Source organism: Pipistrellus hanaki (genome assembly GCF_964339955.1).
Source record: "Pipistrellus hanaki genome assembly, chromosome: 8".
Classification (NCBI taxonomy): Eukaryota; Metazoa; Chordata; class Mammalia; order Chiroptera; family Vespertilionidae; genus Pipistrellus; species Pipistrellus hanaki.
Genome location: NC_140510.1, coordinates 84,409,832 through 84,433,604, shown reverse-complemented (window position 1 = coordinate 84,433,604; position 23,773 = coordinate 84,409,832). Strand labels below are relative to the sequence as shown.

General features: G+C 55.5%; 1 protein-coding gene across 15 annotated transcripts in view; it reads left to right on the top strand.

The window, feature by feature from the left end:
- Positions 1-21,603, top strand: part of TNS1 (tensin 1) — a 220,542-nt gene extending 198,939 nt beyond the window's left edge. For all 15 annotated transcript variants that reach the window (XM_084892500.1, XM_084892503.1, XM_084892501.1 and 12 more), the window contains 11 exons: positions 2,260-2,449; positions 5,133-6,274; positions 9,049-9,135; positions 9,899-10,030; positions 10,381-10,473; positions 11,319-11,396; positions 13,125-13,196; positions 13,416-13,584; positions 14,262-14,330; positions 14,771-14,803; positions 16,910-21,603. In XM_084892500.1, the coding sequence (XP_084748626.1) occupies positions 2,260-2,449; positions 5,133-6,274; positions 9,049-9,135; positions 9,899-10,030; positions 10,381-10,473; positions 11,319-11,396; positions 13,125-13,196; positions 13,416-13,584; positions 14,262-14,330; positions 14,771-14,803; positions 16,910-17,054 (2,210 nt within the window). In that variant the 3' untranslated portion in view covers positions 17,055-21,603. The remainder of the gene's footprint in view (positions 1-2,259; positions 2,450-5,132; positions 6,275-9,048; positions 9,136-9,898; positions 10,031-10,380; positions 10,474-11,318; positions 11,397-13,124; positions 13,197-13,415; positions 13,585-14,261; positions 14,331-14,770; positions 14,804-16,909) is intronic.
- The last annotated feature ends 2,170 nt before the right edge of the window (positions 21,604-23,773 follow it).

The window sequence follows — 23,773 nt, the reverse complement described above, 5'->3', positions numbered from 1 at the left end:
GACCACCTGGTCCCCACTTGCCTCTGTATGACTTGGGCAAGATACTGACATTCCCCAAATCCTACTTTCTTCAAATATCGTTTATTATTATTATTATTATTATTATTATTATTATTTTGTTAATCTTCTCTGGAGGAGATTTCTTCAATAATTTTTAGAGAGAGTAGAAGGGAGGAAGGAAGGAGGGGGAGAGAGAGAGACATCAATGTAAGAGAGACACATTGATTGGTTGTCTCACACATGTGCCCCAGTGGGGATCAAACCTGCAATCCAGGTACGTGCCATTGACCCGAAATTGAACCCTTCCATGTGTAGGCCAATGTTCTAACCACTGAGAAACACCAGCCAGGGCTATTTTTATCATTATTAATAGCCCTGTGGAGTTGGTTCTTCTCTTGGTGATGGGCTGGAGTTCTGGGTAGCAGCCAGTTCTGGGTGCCCCCGTGAGACTGGCCCCTCTCTAGGCCACTCTGAGCCACCATTGAGAATCAGGAGGCCGTGGTGCTAGTATCCACAACCACTGATTGGCCGTGTTCTGGAACAAATCGCTCCACCTCTCTGGGCTGAGGAGATGGGTTAGGTCAGAGGTAAGCAAATGTGGTCAAATCTGGTCCACCATATATTTTTGTAAAGACAGTTTTATTGCAACTCAGACATGCTCATTGGTTTATGTGCTATTGCCACAACTGTTCTCACTCTGCAATAGTGAACTGAGTAGTTGTGTCAGAGGCTGTCCGACCACCAAGCCTAACATATATGCTACCAGGTCCTTTTTGAGAAAAAAGTGGGCCTGCTCCGGGTCAGAGGACCTCTGTGGCATTTCCTGGTTCCGGTAGGGCCTTGGGCACAGATGGCACAGCACCAATGCCTTTGGAACGGATGTGGCCTGGGGCTTCTGTGAAGTGGGTAGGTGGCCTGGGCTGGTTGAGTGGGGTCTTGAGGATGCCTCGCTGACCTCTACCCACGTGAACTCTAGCTCTGAGTGCCGAGGTGGCTGGGGCTACCTCACCCTGCACTCCGTACCTGGAACAGATTGCTCCGAGCTGTCCCTTTGCAGACAACCTGACCCACCCCACCCACCGCCCCTGCTGTGGGTTGGAGGGAACCCTGTGAAGCTAGGACCCGCGGGCAGCCTCTGGCTGGAGTTGTGCACAGAACTCCCAGGCCTTGGGCCTGGATGCAATGTCAGACCTTGAGGCCATTTCAGAAGCCACGCCAGGACCTCCTAATGCCCTGGTGATTGACTCCTTCCAAAGCAGTGTTTTCTTTGGGCGAAGGGAGGGGCTGTTTGACTCAGTGACCGGCACAGTCCTGGCCACAAGGGCGCCGGGGCCTGGCCGTGCACAGGCTCTTCGGTTCCTCGGGCTGGCTTCAGCAGACGCCAGCACTGCGGACCGAGTGTGTGTCTGTGCTCAGTCATGCCCCTCCCGGGCGGGATGGGACCCTGCGCCAGGTTTGGAGGTGGAGGATGTCATCCATCCCTCATCCTGTCCCTGGAGAAGCCCAGGGCGTCCTGCTGCTCCTCCCTGCTTCATATCGAGTTAGTGTGGGGCTGGCCTCGGAGGGGGGGCGGGATGAGCCCTGGCCAGGCCTCCCGGCATCTCACTCTCCAGGCCTCAGATGTCAGGTGACCTTTCTGGCCCCCGTCCCCCGGCCCCCTTCCTCTTAGGATGTTCTGAACACCACGCGGGGACAATGGTGTGAGGCTTGGGAGGAATGCTAAGGGTGTCAGGCCGGGGGCTGGGTGTGTTTGGCATGAAGGGGCTGGGCGTGACTCACCGGCGCAGGCCTGCTGGGAGGACAACAAGGCCGTCTGGGGATCCTGGGTGTGGGGTGAAGCCTGTGTAAGCCTGGAGCTGTCCACATAGGGGCGAGGCCGGCTGGCGTTCTAGGTCCACGGAGAGTACTAGAGTACCTGGAGTGCTGGAAGGGCCTGGGGGGCCGGGGGCAGCGTCGTGAACGAGAAGAAGCAGCTGGGAGGGATGCCAGCAGGGGATGGACCTCCTGACTCTGGGAGGGAAGGTTCTGAGGTGACCACGTTCAGAGGCAGAGCCGGGGTCCCTTCCTGGGAGCTCTGAGCGAGGCCTTGGAAAGGTTCTGTGGGCGCCCACAGCTTCTCCGAGACGCAGAAGAGGGGGGGCATGGGTGGGCAGGAGCCCCAGAAGCGCCCTTTGTGTGCTTGGATCCCCAAGGCTTGACACTGGAGAGGTGGGCACCCTGTGGACCTGTGCTCACTCGCTGTCTCCTTGCTGCCTGCAGAGCCCCGGAGCTACGTCGAGTCGGTGGTGCGGACAGCGGTGGCTGGGCCCCGACCTCAGGACCCTGAGCCCAAGAGCTTCAGCGCCCCGGCCTACGGCCACGACACACCCCTGAGGAACGGGACCCTGGGCGGCTCCTTTGTCTCCCCGAGCCCCCTCTCCACCAGCAGCCCCATCCTCAGCGCCGACAGGTGAGTGGGGAGGAGGAGCATGTGGGCGGTGAGAATTCAGGCCTGCGTCAGCATGGGCGAGGCCTCTCGGATCCGCTCAGGGTGTGGACAGGCAGACATAACATCCAGACGCTGTTCCTAGGAAGCTGGCTCCTCAGGGCACCTGGAGGGAGCATCCCTCAGTGCCACGTGCGTGGGCAGCTATAACCCCCAAGCCGCGTTCAGTCCCACCACCCAGCCTGTGCTGGAAGGGATGGGGGTGCAAAGGTGAACCGGGCGGGGTCCCTCCCCCAAGGTTAGATCCAGCAGCATCGATCACTAGGCGGAGCATGCTTCCTATGGCCAGGCGCTTGGCTGAATGTGTCCTGTGGTTATTTTATTTCATCCTCACAGCAATCCTATGAGGTGAGCACTATTTTCACTCCCACGTTCCAGAAGGGGAAACTGAGGCACAGAGCGGTGAAGCAGCTTGCTCACGGTCCTGCAGCTCAGTAGTAGCAGAAATGGGATTCAGACCCAAGGCCTCTAGTTGGGAGCCCACGTCTCTGCCTCCCGGCCAGACCTGACGGGGTACAGTGCCCGTCAGTCAGAGGCACCCAAAGCAGGCGCAGATGTAAAGTTCTCAGAGCCCAGAGCAAGGGGCCGTGACTTCTGATTTGGGGTGCAGGGAGGATTCCTGGGCTGGATGAGCACGGTGTTGAAAGGTGAGGTGGGAGGGGGAGGGCTTTTCCGGAAGGACGGCATAGCCAGAATTCTTAGAATTCTGAAACCCCGAGCCCAGCATGCACCGCCCTCCGTCCACCTTGCCCCTCCAGGCTCCTGCTGGGGCGGAGGGCTCCATTTCCCGGGAGGCCTGCCTCTGGGTGGAGGTAGGGTCTTCTTTGAAAGGAAGGGGGTCTTCCTCACCTCAGCCCCCGTGGCAGGTGCCCTGACAGCAGGAAGTTTCCGCTCACATGCCTCCCGCTGCGATCTTGGCTCTGTTCGGGGCTCAGGAAGCTAGCGTTTTCCCTGGGGGATTGGTCTTCCAGAAGTCCCGCCCCCCTCAGCCTGACATCCTTCCCGCCACAGAATACAGGCTATTCCTTCCAGGACGTGGCCTTGCTTCCAGTCCGGCCCCTTCTGGGATGGGAGGCAGACTTTGTCCTGGTCTGACCCCTGACTTCACCCTACCCTTGGCTCTGGCCTGGCCCCCCACCCCTCACACCACCCAGGAGACCTGAGCTTATCCGACCGGTCCGCAGCGGGCTGGCCGCCTGGAGAAGCCTCCGGGTCCCCAGCTCCAGGCTCTGGCCCATGGTCTTTGTAAGGAGCTCCCCCTCCCCCCGGGCCTCCCGGTGCAGAGCCTGCCTGCCACCGCCCTGCAGCTGCTGCTCCTGCGAGGTCCCTGCCAACCTCTGTCTCTCCTGCCATGTCATCGAGGGATGGGAGTTCGTATCTGGAAAGAATCAGGGCCATCGCGCCCAACCCCCTTATTTTTTTCACATGGGAAAACTTGAACAGCAGAATCCGAGTTTCCCAACTCACAGGCCATTGCGTTGTATTTCCCTCTGGTCTCGGACTGAACTTCGGAGGAGAACCTTTGATTGTGGCCAGGTGCACTCTCCTCTGAACTGAATTTTATCAGGCTTAGAATTGGGTTCGATCTCTGAGCGCTTCTAACCTAACCTTCCCATGGAAGATGCTCCCTCACAGCAGCCAGGCCAGGAGGTTAGCTACCCTTTGCTCTAATGCTCCTCGGGATGTGAGTCTCATTACTGTGCAAGGCAGCTCGCTCCGCTACCGGCCAGGCCCAGGGGCTGGAGAGCGGACCTTATAGTGAGCTGAAATCTCCCTCGATGAGACTTCCTTATCTTTGGATTTTGGAGCTACAAATTCTGTACAAAGCACAATTCTGACACCCACAGCGTTTCCAGGGGATGGTGGCACACCTGGGGAGACTGAGTCAGGGTGGGAACGGGATCCCGGTGGTTTGGCCCCCTCTCCAGTGTTCAGTTCCTCTGATGTGGAGTTTGACCAGAAGTCACCTTCAGTGTTTTAGTTTAATTTCATTGAACTTGTTGGGGTGACCTTGGTTAATAAAATCATAGAGGTTTCAGGTGTACACTTCTATAATTCATCATCTGTGTATTGTATTGTGTCCTTCCTTCACTAGGCATTCCTTCACCCTCTCCTACCTCTGCCCATCCCCCTTTCCCTCTGGGAATCCCCGAACTGTTGTGTCTATGAGTTTCCCCCCTTGGGGGGAAAATACCTTCACCCTTTCACCCAGACCCCCTCCACCCCGCCCCTCTCACAGCTGTCAGTCTGTGCTCTATCTCGAAGTCTGCTCCTATTTTGTTTGTTGTTTATTTTGTTCGTTAGACACCTTCAGTGTCCATGGAAGAGCGTGTCTCGCTTTGACTTTGGTTCGGGAGCTGGAGGAGTACAGTGGGGGGAAACATGTGCTTTGGAATCAGACACAGCTGACTCGAAACCCTGGTCTTGTATGAGCCATGTGATCCTGAGCCAATTGCTTAACCTGTCTGAGCCTCAGTTTCTTCTGACGGTGCCACGGGATGATGTAAACGCCCTGGCGTTCCCATGCGTGCGAGTGGAACTCCCGCTGCTGTGGCTGGCGGCGGGAGGGAGGTCTGCGAGCTCCCCGGAAACCTGCTCTTCATTAAGTGCCTTTGCTGACATCTCTGTCTGCCCTTTCTCTCTCCAGCACTTCGGTGGGGAGCTTCCCGTCGGCGGAGAGCAGTGACCAGGGCCCCCGGACGCCCGCCCAGCCTCTGCTGGATTCTGGCTTCCGCTCTGGCAGCCTGGGCCAGCCCAGCCCTTCTGCTCAGAGAAGCTACCAGAGTTCCTCTCCTCTCCCGGCTGTGGGCAGCAGCTACAGCAGCCCCGACTACTCACTCCAGCAGTTCGGCTCCCCGGAGAGCCAGGCCCGGCCTCAGTTCAACGCGTCCGGTGTCCACGCCGTCCCCGGGAGCCCTCAGGCACGCCACAGGACAGTGGGCACCAACACTCCCTCCAGTCCCGGCTTTGGCCGCCGAGCTGTCAACCCCAGCATGGCTGCCCCCGGCAGCCCCAGTGTGAGCCACCGCCAGGTGATGGGCCCACCAGCAACCGGTTTCCATGGTAACGCAGTCTCCAGCCCCCAGGGCAGCGCAGTGACCACTCCAGGAAGCCCCAGCCTGGGCCGGCATCCCGGGGCCCACCAGGCCTCAGGCCTCCATGGCGGTGTGGCTGTCACTCCAGGGAGCCCCAGCCGCGGCCAGCAGCCGGGGGCCCACCAAGCCTCAGGCCTCCCGGGCAGCGTGGCCACCACTCCAGGGAGCCCCAGCCTGGGTCGGCATCCCGGGGCCCACCAGGGCAACTTGGCCTCCAGTCTCCACGGCAACGCAATGCCCAGCCCCGGAAGCCCCAGCCTGGGCCGTCATCTCGGAGCGTCTGGATCCATGGTTCCTGGCAGCCCCAGCCTAGATCGGCACGTGGCCTACGGTGGCTACTCCACCCCTGAGGACCGGAGACCCACGCTGTCCCGGCAGAGCAGTGCCTCTGGCTACCAGGCTCCTTCCACGCCCTCCTTCCCCGTGTCTCCTGCCTACTACCCGGGCCTGAGCAGCCCCGCCACCTCCCCTTCGCCAGATTCGGCAGCCTTCCGGCAAGGGAGCCCGACGCCGGCCCTGCCAGAGAAGTGGAGGATGTCCATGGGAGACCGAGTGGGCGGCCTCCCCAACTACGCCACCATCAACGGGAAGGTGTCGTCCTCGCCTGTCGCCAGCGGCATGTCCAGTCCCAGCGGGGGCAGCACTGTCTCCTTCTCACACACTCTGCCCGACTTCTCCAAGTACTCCATGCCAGGTGGGCCTCCCCTTCGCCTCTGTGTCTCCTGCTGCCGGTTCAGCCCACCGGGGAGGGTGTCTGAACTGCTCTGGCATCCTCTTGGCAGATAACCGGGGGTGGCTCACTGGCTGTGGGCCTCCGCTGCCTTACCTGTTAAATGGGGTTTGGAGGTGTCCTCAGAGGAATTAATTGTGCTAAGGCTGTGGTGACTGTGGGGCAGGGATGAAGCTGCCCATGAAGGGGAGGAGGATGAAAATAATAATAATGATGTCAGTGTTAGTGTTACGATGACCGGAGCCACTCCCACTTTGTTGGGCACATGTTGTGCGCCAGGCTCTGAGCTGAGCAGTCTCTCATTCATCCTCACAGCCACCCATGAGGAAACGGGCTTGGAGGGCTCAGTCTTTGTCCAGGGTCACACAGTTAAGAAATGGCAGGGCCGGGCTGCCAACCCAGTCCCACACTACCCAAACGAGTGCTGCTAAAACATTGGAGTTGTTGGATCACGCTTCTCTCTCAGGAGGGTTCTGGAGATTTAGTATAACCTTGATACTCTGCCTTCCAAACCTGGGCCGCCAAGCCTTTTGCCAGCCCCTTGTTCCCGTCTTTGGGCCCCCACGACGCACACATGACTAATAATAGATCTGGCAGCCAGATGTGATACGGGCCAAGGGCAGGGCATTTCGCTGGAGTCTAGTTCCTGCCAACCCGGCTCCACGGAAGCCTGTGCAGGTTGCACACTGAATTCTTCACGCTGCCCCGGAGCTCAGCCTTTTGGCTTCTGCTGAGAGGGCTCATTATCCAGACACAGAGGTCAAGGCCTCAGCTGATAGGCAGCTTCTCATCCAGACCTGAAACCTGCGTGCGGAGGACCCCGGGGCCCCGAGGCATTCGAGGAAGATGGGGAATGTTTGGGGCAGCCTGGAATGGGCCCCAGCTGCCTGGATTCTCAGTGTGTCACTGCTAGGTCTTGCCCTGAGCCTGCCCAGCCAGGACTCAGCAGCGCCCCTGCACGCCCCTGCTTCCTGCTGCCCACAAGAGACATCTGGTTCCCAGCTCCTCTCCTTGGAGGATGCAAAACTTCTAGTAGTTGGGACATTTCCTGTTTCCCACCATCTTCCCTGCTTAAAATAGCCATTGGAGTCAACACAGGAAGGCACATGGGGCTGCAGCCGCCTCTGACAGCTCATTAGACAGGCCCAGCACCAGCGGCTGGGGCTTCAGAGCAGAGGAAGGCAGCTTGCAGCAGTTGCACGGCCCAGCTGGTTAGCCCAGAGGCCTCCCCCAGTGCACAGCTCAGGAGAGGGAGCTGATCTAGCCCCTCACTGTCCTCCAGAGACAGGTCCCAGGAGCCTACCAGAGTTTGACAGGCTGAAATTGACTAAGCACTGGACACACAACCCACTCCTGTCCCTGGTCTGGATGCCCTGAGCTTTACCACATCATCAACACAGGCTCCCTCTGCTCTGCCTCTCTCTCAAGAAAGGAGAGGAAACATGTGCCACTGGAATATTCCTTTCCCCTCTTCACCCATCCCCCCCTTTTGGTTTCCTTTTGTTCCCAAAGATAAAGGAAGAGGTTGGAGAGTGAGGGACACACATCCTAAAACCTAGCAGGAAGCTATGATGTAACAGGCACCGAACTGGCTGCTGGGTCTTCTCACTAGGGAAGGTCTAACAGGAGCCCATTCTGTTACCCATGGAAAGGCTCACACATGGGCTTGGGAAGCTCACTCACCTTTTCTGAACCTCACTTTCCTCATTTTAGAGTTAGGAGGTTGGACTAGATGCTCTCAGAGGTCCTTCTAGAACCTATTGTTCTGTGAAATAATCCCAAGTCTGCAGAGGGTCTGGGGTGGGAGCATCTGCCAGAGAAGTGGGGTATGTGACACATGAGATGGCTTTCAAATTCTAGGCCAAACCTTCCCCTGTTTGTTCTAGATCAGGAGCGACTCCTTTGTCCTCTGTGATAAAGAACTCGAGCTTTCCGGATGGGAATGAGGAGGGGACTGGGGAGAAGTGGAACGAAATGGTCTTTCTGCCCAGTCCTCAAGGTTGTTATGATACAGTTGGGACATTGAGCCTCTGGAGAAAGAGGCTAGAATTAGACTGTGGGAAAGAAGCTGCAAGAAGGGTCTAGTCTGAATCTTGTAGAGAAAGGAGATGGGGTGGAGTGGGGCTTCATTGGCCCAGGGAGAATGCTGTGCCAGCCCCTCAGCGGGAGAGCAGCTCTGTGGCACATGTGGTTGGTGGTGGACAGAGAGGATGCCAAAGCTGCTCAGGGCCTTTGAGCAATACTCTGCTGATGTGTGAGGTGACTGACTTTCTCAGGGCAGCGTAACAAAGTGCCACAGACTTTATGCTGAAGACCCAGAATTTATTCTTTCACAGTAGTGGAGGCCAAAAGTCCAAAATCAAGGTGTTGGCTGGATTGGCTCCTTCTGGAGCTCTGAGGGAGGAGCGTCTGCTCCAGGCCCTTTTCCCGGCTTCTCATTGCTGGCAGTGCTTTGTGTTCCTCGGCTGTAGAGGCATCTCTCCAGTCTGCCCCCACGTCCACATGGTGCTCTCCCCTTTGGCTGTCTCCGTCACTTTTCTTCCTTTTATGAGGACATCAGTCATATTGGATTGGGGACCATTCTTATCCTGTATGACCTCATTTTAATTTGATTACATACGCAAAGACCTTATTTCCAAATAAGGTCACATTCACAGGTATCAGAGTTAGGACCCCCAGCACATCTTTTGGGTTGGGGGGCACAATTTAACCAATATCGCTTTTTCCCCCTCCTTTAGACAACAGCCCAGAGACCCGGGCTAAAGTGAAATTTGTCCAGGACACTTCCAAGTATTGGTACAAACCTGAGATCTCCAGAGAGCAGGGTGAGTGCTGGGGGGCCCTGGGGTCCATCCAAGGTCATAGCTGGCTGTTGCTTCCCCTGCACAAGAAATTTAAGTAGACTCCTTCCTCTTTGCAGTAGGTGGTGGTCATAGAGAGGGGGCTGGGATCCAGGTCAGACAGGAAGAGCCGTCACTCTGGTGACGTGTGGGGGAGCAGAGCAGTTGATTGTAAGCACTTCTTTGAAGGATCCTTAAAATGAGCCAAGTCTTGGTTTCTGGGCAAAGTAAAAGGCCGGCCATGATAGTAGGAAATGGTAGCTCTCCATCTGCACAATAGGGGAGATTTTTGTACATTTTACAGAAAAATGAAGTTGGGGCTATCGGGGTGGAGACGAGGCCCACCTCAGGCCCCTGGAGAAAGTCTTTGTGGACACAGGACAGGCTGTTGGTGATGAGGCCCCCGGGTCTGCTGTCTGTTTGGTAACTATAGATTTATTGAACACAACCACATCAATTCATTTGTATCCTGTTTGAGGCTGCTTTTGTGTGGCAGGCTGAGTTGAGCAGTTTCAGTAAAGACTGCATGGCCTGCAAAGCCTGAGCTATCTACACCTGGCCGTTTACAGACAAAGTTTGCCAATTTCAGTATAGAAAGATCCTTAGAGTGTTTGGATTCTCACTTTAAAGAGTCTCGTCTCACTTAAGAAAAAATGAGGTTCCAGAGGCCCGATGAGACTTAAGGAAAGCTAGTTGACATCAATTTCTTATTTCTTCTTTTCTCCCCCGTCCCCCCCTCCCGGCCCAGCCATCGCTCTCCTGAAGGACCAGGAGCCGGGAGCCTTCATCATCCGGGACAGCCACTCCTTCCGAGGAGCCTACGGGCTGGCCATGAAGGTGTCTTCTCCCCCTCCGACCATAATGCAGCAGAACAAGAAAGGTAACGCTGTCTTCTCTAACTGGGCTTCAGGGCAGGGTGATCCATATGGTCTCTGCAAAGCCAGAGGGACCTGGGGGCTCGGCAGCTTTCTAGTTCTCCTGGGGGCTGGTCTCTGCGAAACCCTCTTTAGCAGAGCAAGTCTTGGGCTTGGTGATGGTTGGGGTCAGAGAACATGGAAGCCAGATTATTGGGTCTCTGTGACTGCGTTTCCTTGAGAGGGAGGAAAGGAGAGGCCGTCCCTCCATTCCAGGGTTCTCCCGTCAAAGCCCTCACACTGGAGAAGCCAGAAATCGGGGGTGGTAAAGCACCATGAGAAGTGACTGGTACTCATTGCTTCCTTTTCATCCCAGGGGACATGACCCATGAGCTGGTGAGACATTTCCTGATCGAGACTGGTCCCCGAGGAGTCAAGCTCAAGGGCTGCCCCAACGAGCCAAACTTCGGTGAGATTTCCCCCACTTCTGTCTCCCCAGTTGGCCTGCAGAGAGCCCCAGGCTTGCCCCAGGCCTCTCTCCCCGACCCCCCACCTGGGTTCTGCCCACCCCTCTTGTCCTAGACACAGCAGAGAAATGGAGAGTGATTTCCCTTCCTCTGTCCTCCAGTCCCTTCACTCTGCCAGGTTCCTCTTGATAGATGTCCTGCCCCACTGAGACTTGTTATCATTGTAATTTTAATAATAGCTATAACAACAGTCTCCTTTACTGACCACCTGCTATGTGAAAGTCATTGTCTAGGTCCCTTCTATTACTTTGTCTCGTGACAATCCTGCATGGCAGGTGCCATTGTCTCATCTAAATAATAAAAGTGTAACATGCTAATTAGATCCGAAGTCCTTTAGGACAAAGCTGGGGCTGTGAGCCCCTCGCACAAATTTTGTGCACCAGGCCTCTAGTTTTACATGTGAGGACATGGAGGTTCACGGAAGTTAGGCTTACATAAGAACACAGCTAATAAGTGACTTGAGCTGGGATTTGATCCCACAATTCTCTATGAGCCCTCTGCTGCACTGTCCTGAGAGGGGCCCCGGCAGATGGAGGAGGGGCTTGGGAGAGATGTTGGGAGTAACTTTCTCTAAGGGAAAGTTGTTAAGTAACCTATCACTGCTAGGGAGAGCCATTGGAATATTCTCCCTTGGGTCTCGATAACTAAGAGGGAGTGGATTTTCAGTTTCGTTGGTGGGATGCGGGAGGGTAATGAAGAAGCTGATCATGGTGGGGTGGTGGGCTCCCTCAGTGCTCCAGCCCACTTCCAGCAAAGCTGCGATGACATGCCATTTCCCTCCCCACAGGATCTCTCTCTGCCCTGGTCTACCAGCACTCCATTATCCCGCTGGCCCTGCCCTGTAAGCTGGTCATTCCAAACCGAGGTAGGAACCTGACACTCCTCCGTCTCCCAGCCCACCCTTGAACTGGCCTCCTTCATTTCTCAGCCCTGCCAGCACTCCAGAGCTTGGGCCAGGCTTGGAGGACATGGGTCATTTTGCCATCTGGGGAAACTTAAAACCACCTCTTTTTTTTCTACTTAAAAAAAAAAAAAAAGGAAACATTTATTAAAAAGCTTAACTCCATGAATGTACATAATTGACTTGCCAGATTGTTCTAGAAAATTCTCTAGAGGCTTAAAGAAATTCAAATGAATTATCAGAATAAGCCTCATCCCAGAAGACAGTGTGGGAGGACCTTGTCCAGAGGGTGAGCTACTTGTCGTTGGGCAGGGATGAGGGGAGGGGAAGAGGAGGCAGATTTAGGTCATGGGGCGCTCCACGGTGGGAGGTTGGCCTGAATGGACAGGAGACAGCACTCTGGAGGGACCTCTTAGAGGAGAGGTGGCTGGCTCTGCATGGCGTGGGAAGGAAAGGGGGCCATCAGATGTCCCTGGAGTTTCTAGTCTGTGTGGCTAACAGGATGTCCCCTGACCGAGGCGACACTGAGCTGTGGGATGTTTGATTGGAAGCCGAGAGCCTCAGGACATAGAGTATGAGAATCCGAATGAGACACAGGGCCAGCAAAGGAGGTTTCAGCTTCTCTCAGAGGGGTGTCCCACCTTGGAGGATGGCAGGTAGACCCCAAGCTCTTCAAAGCGAAGCTTCTATTGTAGCACAGGCTTCTATCCCCAGTCCCCCAGTACACAGTGCTCACGGGAGGGCAATATGCTTGGCCCTGAATTTGAGGTCTGGAAACTGGGAGCCTAGGTGCCTTCTCCCTCTGTTCAATAACAATATTTCCAGAAGTGCCCCTGGGACTCTCTCCTCTCTCTTGGAGCTCCTGAGGTTTTTGCCTACACAGAAAACCGCCAATATTGTTTGATAGTCTCTATGTATCCAATTCGATTCATTGAATTATTAATGATAATTGACCAACATTATTAGCTTAAAAGTTCAAATGCCACTTAAATAGCATTATTAACCATGACAGTTAGACACTAATTAAATGATATTTCTACAGAATTTACCAAAGTAATTCAGCAATGATCAAACTGATATGTACATTGTATAAACTAGTAGTTCTCTAGGCCTGATCCCCAGGCCAGCAGCATCAGCACTCCTGGGACCTTGTTTCAAATGCAACTATTCTCAAGTCCCACCTAATCCAGTTCTCTGGTATTTACAAGTCTGCACAGCAAAGTCTGAAAAACACTGGTGTCAATGGTACGTGATTCTTTTTAATATTGAAATGATAATTGTGCTATTTAAGTGTTTAATGAGTGAGGGCATTTATTGATCTACACAGACATCAATACAAAAGCACAGCACCACTAACTGCCACTTATGCCAAGCGCTGGGCTAACACTGTACATGGAGCATTTAAAAAACCCACTGAAACACTTCTATCACCATCATTTCCACTTTATAGGTACTTAGCAGGTCCTGGGCTGAGGGTTTCAACCCAGCTCTGTTGGAATCTGGAGCTCTCAAACAGAGAGCAAGTATTGACCATTCCAACTGGACACACACGTACCAGCTGCCAGGGTCTGATATGAAAAGCAGTATCCATTGCACAAAGCATTTGCAGAGCTCGCCGTAGGCCCATGCAGACTGGGGATCCTTTCCAGGTCTAGAGTTTTAATTACTGGCTGAATGAAATCTTTGTCTCAGATCCCACAGATGACTCGAAAGATAGCTCGGGCCCTGCCAACTCAACCACCGACCTGCTAAAGCAAGGGGCAGGTGAGTGGCCAGACCCTGTCCATCCCTTTCCTTCTTTCTGCCCTGTCTCCTCCTGCAGGTGCAGGCTGGACATCACTCCCAGAACCAAATGTCTCTGGGTGGGCACACCACATTTCTGGGCTCAGGCACCTTGGCTTGAGATTGGCTTGAAGAGAGGTCCTGGGGGTGGTCCCCATCCACTCCAGCCCCCATGACGCCTCCTTGGTGGGTTTCTTCCAGCCTGCAACGTGCTCTTCGTCAACTCTGTGGACATGGAGTCGCTCACTGGGCCCCAGGCCATCTCCAAAGCCATTTCCGAGACACTGGCTGCTGACCCCACGCCAGCTGCCACCATTGTTCACTTCAAAGTGTCTGCCCAAGGAATCACACTGACTGACAACCAGAGAAAGTAAGAATCTTCAGCCCACTTCTGTGTTAGACCCTCCTCCTGTGACCCATCTATCCTTCCATTTCCCCACCACTTACCAATTGACTCATTCCTTATAGCCATCTATCTCCCATCCATCCTCTTGTCTATCCGGCCACCTGTCCATCCATCCATTTATCCATCCACCCATCCATCCATCCATCCATCCATTCTCTTGCTCACCCACTCACCAGTTGATCCATCCATCTCTGCATCCATTCATCCCCCATCTATAGTCCTCCATGTATTCCTTCAGTCATTTATGCCTCCATCTACCCATTTTCCATCTTTCTACAAATATGCCTGCATTGGGTATAGAGCTGCAAATGCAACTGACAAAAGAACCTGCTTTCTAGAACAGAGCCCTGCCTCTCATGCTGTCTCTAACATGTTCTCCCGCCCCATCCTTTCTCCTCCAAGGTACCCCTAGTTCTCATCCCCCAATGCCAGTTTCTCCTTTTCCTAACCTGTAGCATTTGAGAGATGTTTCTCTGACACATCTAGCTGTCTCCCTGCATTGCCTATGTCCCCAGTGTGAGCAGCCCAGGTTATCTTGGTCATAAGGGAGAGGCTGTGTTGACCTACAGCAGCCACAGATGATGGGAAGTTGGCCTTATCTGCCACTTCAACACTCACTCTATCTGATGTCTGTACCACAGGCTCTTCTTCAGACGACACTACCCTCTCAACACCGTCACCTTCTGTGACCTGGATCCACAGGAGAGAAAGTGAGTCTTATGTAGACGCCTTCCCTCCCAGCCAGCTCTAGAACACTGAAGTCTCTCTATGTGTGTGTGCATGTGTGTGCAGGTGAACGTATGTGTGCGTGTGTGCATTTTTGGTTCAACTCAAAGATCTGCTTGTGTCTGTGAGAGTGAAAGTAACTGTGCTGGGCATCTTTCTGAGTTTTTTCCACAACAAATTTGGAGACCCTTCCAGGGACTCAAATGCCCACTTTCACCCCCTCTCTGTCTTGTCCCTGACCTTGAATGTGCTTCTCTCCACACTGGGAAGGGACCTTGGGAGACAGGCCACAGTTCTCTTTATCTGCATGCCTGCCAACCCATAGCGGGGTTCCTCTGCCTTCCCCCAGAAGGTCTGGACACGCACGGGTTGAGCTCCAGGGAGCAGGTGTAGTGGATAACCTGTGCCCTCTCTCTCTCCACAGGTGGATGAAGACGGAGGGAGGTGCGCCTGCTAAGTAAGTGAGACTTCTCCCCCATCCCCGCTGGCTGGCCTCTTTGGGAGTGGGGAGAGCAGGGGCAGGCTGAGAATCCAGGACTAGTTGGAGGCAAAGGGCAGAGAGGATCACTCAGCTTTGGACCAGGCAACCAGGTTTTTTGCCTTCTGCCTCCAATCTTGTCACCTTCCCTCTCCCAGGACTAGGCCAGTAGGGATCTGAGGAAATGGACAGGAAGGTGAGAGTTTAATGAGATGATGACAGTGGGACAGGGTTGTTTAAATGATCTTTTCTGCCCCAATCCTGGTCTTCTTGATTCCCAGTCCACTCTCTGGGTGGACTTCTGCGTGACTGGGCTAGACTTCATCAGAACATGGAGCCCAGAAGGTCTGAATTCTAATTGGCTGATACCTCCATCCATTCAGAATTTCCTAAGAACCTCGGAGGAACTTAACCCTGAACAGAAGGCTGACTTTAACTCCAAGAGGCCCAACATTGGCACAGTGGATAGGACACATGTATAAACATTCACATGCTGTAGTGGTTTTCAAACTGTGTTCCACGGAACCCTTTGATCCTGGGCTCACAGGGCTCATTCAGGTCTCTGTGTCCCTGCCACCAACCAGGAGGCCAGAGCGTTGTATCTGAGGAAGCTCCTGCTCACTGACCACTGAGCTGTGTGTGGGGAGAGGGGTCAGGGACAGGAGTGGGCTGGTCCCAGGCCTGTCACTCATTCTCCTTATTCAGGAACTAGTTTTGCGCTGACGTTCCTGCTGATCTGGCCTTGCTAGGCGGGCCACCAGCCCAGGGAGCCGGCTGGGAATGGGTCTAGGGTGAGGCACATGGATGCCTGAGGCCCCAAAGGAAAGAGGGTCTAGCTCTCAGGTCCTTAGAAATGCTCCTCCATGCCCCTGGGGTTGAGGTTTCTTGCCTGGATCCATTCCCTAAGCAGAGAAAGGAATTGGCTATAGTTGAGCTGGCCCTGGGAGCCTTGGAGCTGATGTAAACATCAAGGGAGGGAGGCAGGTGGTGTTTAGGCTATAAGGTTAGCAGATTCTCCACCATGGCAGAACCTGGCCGCCAGGGTTGGCGTGCCTTTATGCCCACAGCTCAGAGCCTCTCCCTGCTGGTGCCCTGAGCACCCTCCATTGCACCAAGGAGCCCAGCAAGCCTGGGAAGGGAATTCAGGGGGGTTGGTCTTGGCCCCAGGCTTTTCCACTCCTGTTGCCCCAGACCTCTGGCTCGGTGATTCCCAGGCCCTGAAACAGCTGTAGGAAGCCCAGGGTGTGTACACACATGCGTGTGCATGGCTGGAAGCCGGACCCAACTTTTCTAATTTTGGCTGTTGTGGTCCAGTCCCAGGGAGAGGGGTTTCCATCGGAATCCCCAGCTGTCCCGATTGCCCCGTCTCACTCTAATTAGCAACACGCTGGCTAGGAGGGGACCTGAGTTCACATTCTGTTCTCTGCTCTCGTATTTTTAACTCTGACTTGCAGAGAGAATGCCAGCTCACTCCAGTCTTGGTGCAGGGAGTGGGGGTTGGAGGAACAGCTGTGGGTCTCCCTCCCCCTCCTCCCATTCTCCGGAGCCCAAGAGAAATGTGTGTATGGTGGGAGAAGGTCCTGACCTTGTCCTTTTGTCTCTCTGACCTTCTCCAGGTGTCTGAGGAGGTCCGGCCCTTTGACGGGCAGGTGGCATTTTATTCATTTGCGTTTGGGTGGTGTGTGAGGACAGTTGGGTGGGGGTGGGGCTGAGATGGACTGAGAGGAGCTCAACTAGGAATGTCTCCATTTTATTTTTGGTTCCATATCCACCTCTCTGTCCAGTCTTGTCACTGGCCTGCAGCTCCTCCTCCTTACCCTTCCTCCGCTCCACTGCAAAAGGGGAATTTCTATGCTCCACTGAAACCAGAGCCACTGCCATTTCTTGTCACTGGACTGTCTTGTCAGTGGAAGAGAGAGAGGATTCTCTTTTGGTCTCGCCCAGCCCGATCCCTGTGCTTAGGAGATGTGGACAGATGGGGGGAGAAGTTAGCCTGAAGATGAGCTTGCTCACTTGGGCACCTCTCCAAGGCCTGGCCCCCCCTGCCCTCCCCACTCACCTGTCCCCCCTCCTCTGTCCCTGCAGGCTCTTCGGCTTTGTGGCCCGGAAGCAGGGCAGCACCACGGACAACGCCTGCCACCTCTTCGCTGAGCTCGATCCCAACCAGCCCGCCTCCGCCATTGTCAACTTTGTCTCCAAGGTCATGCTGAGTGCGGGCCAGAAGAGATGAACTCACCCGATGCCCCGGGCCAGGGCAGTGGGGATGGGGCATGTGGGGAGGGGACCCGTGAATCCTGACCACCTCTGAATCCAGAAGGAGGACTTTGGGCCAATTTTGGAGAAGGAGAGAAGAAAGTGTGAAATGGGGAGAGGGAAGTGAATGGCGGAGGGGCGGGGGAGAGAGGGAGAGAAAGAAAGAAAAGGATGGAGGAGGATAACTCGGATTCCCTTGGGTAGATGGCTACTGCGCAACCCTCAAAGTCTCCAAAACGAAGCAGGTTCACCTCACTCCCTCTCGCCCTTCACGAGGACGCAGCTCCTCACGGGAGGCAGAGCTGGCCTCCTTGGGGACCCATATTTTTTTGGGGGAAATGGAAAAATGTCTCCATAGCCCAACTGCTTTGCAAGGAGAAATCAAGTCAAGAGAATCATTTTCTGGCCCCCTCTAGGGTACCTTCTCAAACCGAAAGGAGCCAGCATGGGACATCACGTGGCAGGACTTTTGCTTTGAAAGTATCTCAGACCCGAGGTACCTAAGGTCTCTCTGCTCTGCCTCTGATGTATAGTTTGTGTGGGAATGTATGTGGGGTTGTGTATATATCTGCTCCCGCATCCTCACACTCAGATTTATATTCGACTCTCAGCTAGAATTATAAACAGGTGTACTTGTCCATGTTCCATATTTGCACACATGTACATACTGTCCAGAGATCAGAGTTGGGGTGACCCAGCATCAGGGAGGGGACGCCAGCCTTCTTCCCCAGGAGCACCCAGGAATATGGGTGACGGGCTCTGGCTTGGTCCCTGCGCCCATGCTCTACTGACCCCGTGTGCTGCCAGCTCCATCTCCTTGGCAAAGACCCCAGCAGGAGTGGGGCTACCGCCCTGCCTCGGCCAGGAGGCGGGACCATTGGTTGGAAGGGATGGAAATGTGCATTTCCATAGCCTTGGGGAAGGGACCCACCAGCCACAGTGGCTTTGACCTCCAGGCCTCTTCCCCAAATTGTGTGGCAAGGTGGGCAGGCCACTCCCCCAGCTCTCAGCCCTCGGCCCATTTTGGCTGCCAAGACCACACCAGCCTTATCTCAGACCGGCTTATCTGCATGATGCCTTTTTGGGTGCTGGGGATCAAGCCTTCCTGATCGGCCCAGCTCTGTTCTGTCCTGCAGGGTCCCTCTGTTTGGCTCATCCTGGGGAACCTGCTTCCAAGAGCCCTGCTCAGCAAGGCCCAGGGGACCCCTGGGGTCCTGTCCTCCCCTCTGCCTGGGTTTGGGGCCTCACTCCTGCTGGGCTATCCAGGTGACTCAGCCCTGGGCTGCTGCCTATATACCATATGGCCTCTGTACAATACCAAAGCCTTGCTGTTCCCACTTCTGCCTTGGTTTCCCCAGCAGAGTCAAGCTGCCCGTGAGCAGAGCGCAGAAGGTGTGCCTTTAGGCCAAAGGGCCTGGAGCCCACCTGGGCAATTGGGAAACCCCCGACCTCCACCCAAGTACTCTCAGCTCGAATAGAAAAAGTCACCAGGACTCTGTTCTTGAGGGGCTTCTTAAGCCTCTGGGGGTCCCCTAGAGAGAGGCATTGTACTGATATATAAATATATATAATATATATGTGAGACATACTGACAGAATCTGTAAGCTAATAAAATATAAGAAAAGGTTAAAACAAGAATAGGTAAATTGACAAGAAGTATTTATTGTTTCCCCATATTGCTTTATTGCCTCCTTGGGCAAAAACCAGTTCGCACCCCTCTTTCTCTATACAAGGGAAGCCTGGAAAGCAGGGGCCTTTATTCTTGGAGCAATCAGGGGTCTCCTTGCCCTGGCCTTGGCCTTCCCTAGACCTTGTCTGGGGCTTGGCAGGGAGGGGTGCACGTGTTCCATCTCCTCTGGCCCCCTGTTTTCTGGCAGGCCGCCCAGGCCTTGGCCATCAGGCCCCAAGAGAAGCCCCCTCACCAGGGCTGGAGCGGGTGTGTGAGCCAGCGGGGGGCATGGGTGCGTGTGGTGGGCATGGGGAGTGTGTGTGTCTTTTGTACTTTTTCTCCAAGAAGCTGTATCTGTGTGGACGTACTGTTTCAGGGAGTTAGAAAGGAGAGTGTCTAACGAAGACGGGGTGCAGCCCCCCGCTTCCCAAAGACTGAAACCGTGTGCTTGGTGACTGAGGTTCTTCCAAAGTGCTCTTCCTTCTGAGGCATTCAAGCCAGATCCTGGGATTCCCTCTCCCCTTCCCCACCTCCCCCCGTCTATTCCATAGGAGAAGTTCCACCTCTTCCTTTCTCAATGTCTAACCTCCCACTGGCCAGCCCGGGACTCTCTTCCTGGTCTGGACGTCCTCTCCACACCGAGGCCAGCGGAGGGTTAGACTGCCGGGCAGACCCGGGCCCAGGGTCAGCCTTCTCACACGCTTGCCCACCACCCACCGCAGCCCACCGCCCAGGCATGGCCAGCCCGCCTCCCAGACCTGAGCTGAGGGTGACCCCGTGAGCAGGACCCAGGGGCGCTGTGGAGCCGCTTCACTCCCGCTCTGGGTCCCTCTGGAGGGAGCTGGCTTCCTAGAGTTCGGCTTTTCCTGAGGAATGGGGAAGGCACCTCAGTTTCCACTGAGGTCCCCCCTTTGGGTCAGGCACTGGCTGGGAAGACACTGTAGTCCTCCCATCTCACAGGCTGGGCCAGCGCACCCACGCGCACAAGTGCGTGCACACACACACACACACACACACACACACACACACACGCACCGCAGCACTGCAGTATATTCTTGCCAAAGATGTCCTTTAAAAGAAAGCACTTTTAATAATTATTGTTATTATCATGTAAATGTTTATCCCTTTCTCTCCCCCTCTCCCTTGACATATTTGCTGTTGTTTAGTGTTGACCCCATCTGTCAGCCAGGAGAGTGCTGTCTGGTCTTGAAAGGAGGCTGGGAGTGGGGTGGGGCAGGTGCAGGAGAGGCATGGTCAGCCTGTGACTCACCACACAGCCCCAGGCAGGCTCAGCCTGGCCCCAGGCCCCGCCTGCTTCTGGCTGCCCTCCAGCCAGGCCTCCGAGGCAGGGAGGCAGAGACACAGGCCCAGGGCCGTCACGTGGCTCTTCCCAGGTGGAAGGAGAGAGGAGGCCCGGGCATGGCCACAATGGAGAGCAGACCCCAGAGGGGAAATAGGGAGGAAGCGAGCTGTTTGATCAGCCTCCAAGGTGACTGCATCCCCTCCCCTGAGGTCACGTGCTCTGGCTCCCTTGTCTAGCTAGTGTTTGAGGGACAAACATGTCTTTCCTGGGTTTGGGAAAGGCCTTGACCTGGTCCTCATGGCAGCCTTTCCTGCAGCCGCTCCAAGCTCGTGGACAGCCAGGACCTCCAGCCCTGGGCTTTGGGGATCCCTGGGCGTGTCAGAAGCTGGCAGGACCAGGTGATGGGCTTGGTGGCTGTGCCACCACAAGAGGAGGCAGCTGGCTGGATGAGCGTGACCCTTCCATGAAGGGGCTCCAGGAGAGAGATGAGCAGGGCGTTCTCTTCCCTCCTCGGATGGGTGAGAGCAGAGATGGGCAGACTCCTCACCGGTGGGACAACACCTGTGCCCCGGCGTGCACCGCCAACATTCCCCCGGGGTCCCCTCCCTTTGCTCCCAGCTTCAGGACCTGGGGAGAGCAAAGGGGGCCCATGCCCGAGTCCACGGGCAGCCTCTGCCCCTGCGTCTCCCCACACTTGGGGTTCTTGGAGAGGTCAGAGGTCAGAGGCCGGGCCCTGGAGCCACTCTTACCCCAGGGCCAGGCCCCGGGATCTGGAGACCAGAGTCCCCTGGCAGTGGTGACATAGGATGTGTGTGCGGTGCGTGCAAGTGCGGGTGTGTGTGTGTGTGCATATGCTGCTCTTCTCTCTAGGGATCTGCAGGGCTGGGTTGGAGGAGGTGGGCAATAGGAGGATCTCAAGTTCAATATCATCGGGCGGGGAAGGAATCGGGAGGCGAGGCCTGTAGGGCCCCGACGGGTGGAACCTCAGTGTTGGTAATGGGGTGAGCTCTGTGGTCCTCAGATGTCCCAAATGTGCAGGACCTGTGCTTATTTCCCAAGCCTGGCTCTTCCCAGCAGTGAGGGAGGCAGTTGTCGAGGGATGTCCCACGTTGGTTTTCTAATCAGTGTTAAGCAGTTGAGACTCTCCTGTGTCCGTGTTGGGTTTGTGTGTGTGTGTGCGCGCATGCGGGGCACATCTGTGTCTGCGTGTGTCTCCCTATTTCTTCTCTCCCTCTGATGTGTCATTCAAAACAAGTGTAAGGAGTCCCTCACCACCTGATCCCACCCTCCCCTGCCTCCCAGGCCTCCCCTCTGCAGGAGAACCAGAGTAACCCGCCCTCCTCCCGCGCCCTGACTGTGTATTTATATAGATGGAAATATACTTTCTATTTGTATCATCGTGCCTATAGCCGCGGCCGCCTTGTATAAACCCTGATTACGCTACTTACCCTGGACATGAATGTGTTGTACACCGAGGCTGCCCGCTCCTGCCGGCGGCTCTGTTTCTTTGCGATCCATTGTATGGCTTTATAAAGGATAAAGTGAAAGAAAACCCAGGCTGTTGTCTAGCTGTGTTGTTTGGAAAGGGGTCTGCCTGGTGTCTGGTGGGCAAAGCCAGGCCTCCCCCGAGCTCTGGCTGCGGCTCCCGGCTGCCTCCGCCGGGCCGCTCACCTGGTCCTCCCGGAGGCCTCCCACCCCCAGGTCTTGGTTCTGGCGACTGTGAGATTTTCACCTGGACTCTTCCTGCTGGGAGAGAAACTCCACTCAGACTGGCCTAAGGAAATAAAAAAGGAGAGTACTGGCCCCTGTGACCAAGAGGCGAGCACCGCTGGACCCCAGGGCTCACGTGGGGAGACAGGAATGCGTCTCCATCCCGCGGCTCTGACTCGGCTCGGTTCTTAGGCAAGGTCCATCCGGTGTCCTGGGTGAATGCTTTGCGATTCAGCAAGTGTGGGTGGTGCTCAGCGAGGCGTGCCTAGCGCGGTGCAGGGCGCCCTGGGAGACCGCAGATGCTCACGCGGCAGCTCCAGCTCCACGGAGAGCTGACCGCGCGGCCGGGAGGTGGCTCAGGGCTGGTGGGAGCACGCGGTGCTGAGGCCCCCGTGGGGCCAGCACTGAGCACCAGGGCGGCTTCTCTCACTCCCTGCTTGGGCTCAGGACCCCTTTACACTGAACAGTTACTGAGGACCCCACAGAGCTTTTGTCCATGTGGGTTCTACCTTTCCGTACGTACCATGCTCTCCATGAAAACTGGGAGCATTTAAAAGGCGTTTTCCAATCCCCTTCCATGGCAATATTCAACTCGCTACCTGTTAACATAAATGGAAATTTTATGAAAAACTATTATCTAAAATAAAAAGGCTTGGGGTGAAGAATAACACTGCTTTTCGTTTTCCAAAGCGCTCTCACGCCTGGCTCCTCAGAAGGCAGCAGTTCCTCTCAGAAGGCTTCCGGTTCCCTTAGTTGTCTCGGAGTGCAAAGGACAAGAGCTTAGTCTTCCTAAGGACATAGTTTTGACCTCACACAACCCCCATGGGCCCTCAGACTGTCCTCAGAGAGCTGCCGTAAGGGACACAAAAACAAAGAAGCCGGCTGCTGCCCCTGGTGGAGGGGGACCGTGTGTGTGTTCCAGACCCACTATGTGCTAGCCTTCGCCGGGTCTCACCTTCCCAATACACCCATGAGGCAGATGGCATTGACCCAAGCGACAGAAAAGGAAACTGAGGCTGTGAGAGGTCACACTGCTTCTCATGGGCACAGCTGGTACTTGTCACCACTGGCGACAGCTGGCATTGGCAGACCTGCGGAGCATGTGTGTGTTCTCATGCTCACAGACCCAGCGAGATAAGGGCTGCCCTTGTCCTCATGTTGCAGAAAGAGAAACGGGGCTTCAAAGAGACTCCGAGACTACTGCCAAGCTGGCGAGTGAGCAGCAGAGCCAGGCTGTGAACCCAGGCAAGCTGGCCAGCTCTCGCCTCTCCCTCAGCGCTCAGGGTTTGCTTCGGAAGGGAAGACTGATGGTGCATGATGGGCGGGCAGGAGATTAAACTCAGAGTCATCAGGGTGCTGGGCAGTGGGGCTGTCTTCCGGGGAGTGGACAGGGCTCCTGGTGTGTGACGGGGAGGTCACCCTCTGATGCCCCCCCCAGCTGTGGAAGTGACGTGGATTCCGTGCCTGGGCCTGGTGCCGGGCCTGAGAGAGAGAGAGGAGATGAGACAGACAGGCTATGGCCTGGGAGCTAATAGCACCTGGCTTCAAGGGAACTAAGCTGTGAGGCAGGGTGGGGCCCTAAGGAGGGGGAGGTGTCTGGGGCTGCAGCAAGATGGCTTGAGGTTAGGGAGGGGAGCGGTCCTGACACTCCATATTGCTCAGGAGACCCAAGGGACCTTTCCCTTTGTGTGGCATCACTAGGGAGCTTATTGGAAAGGTAGAGCCTCTGCCCCAGGCCTGCCGGTCAGCGGAGGTCCCAGGGAGATCAGAGCGAGAGGAGCTGCCGGTGACAGAAAGGGATGCTGTTAGAGGGGTGAGCTTCCGTCCCTGCAGGTGTTCTGGAGAAGGCCTGTGGGATACCCTTCCTAGCCTCCATCCTGCCTGTGGTCACAGGCACAGCCTCGGACAGCCCTTTTTCCGGCGGGGCCCAGAGTGTCGGTGTGGCTGGGCCCTGCCTGGGAGAGCGCTGGCCTCAGAACCAGGCAGGGCTGGGTTTGGTTCTGACTCTGCTGGG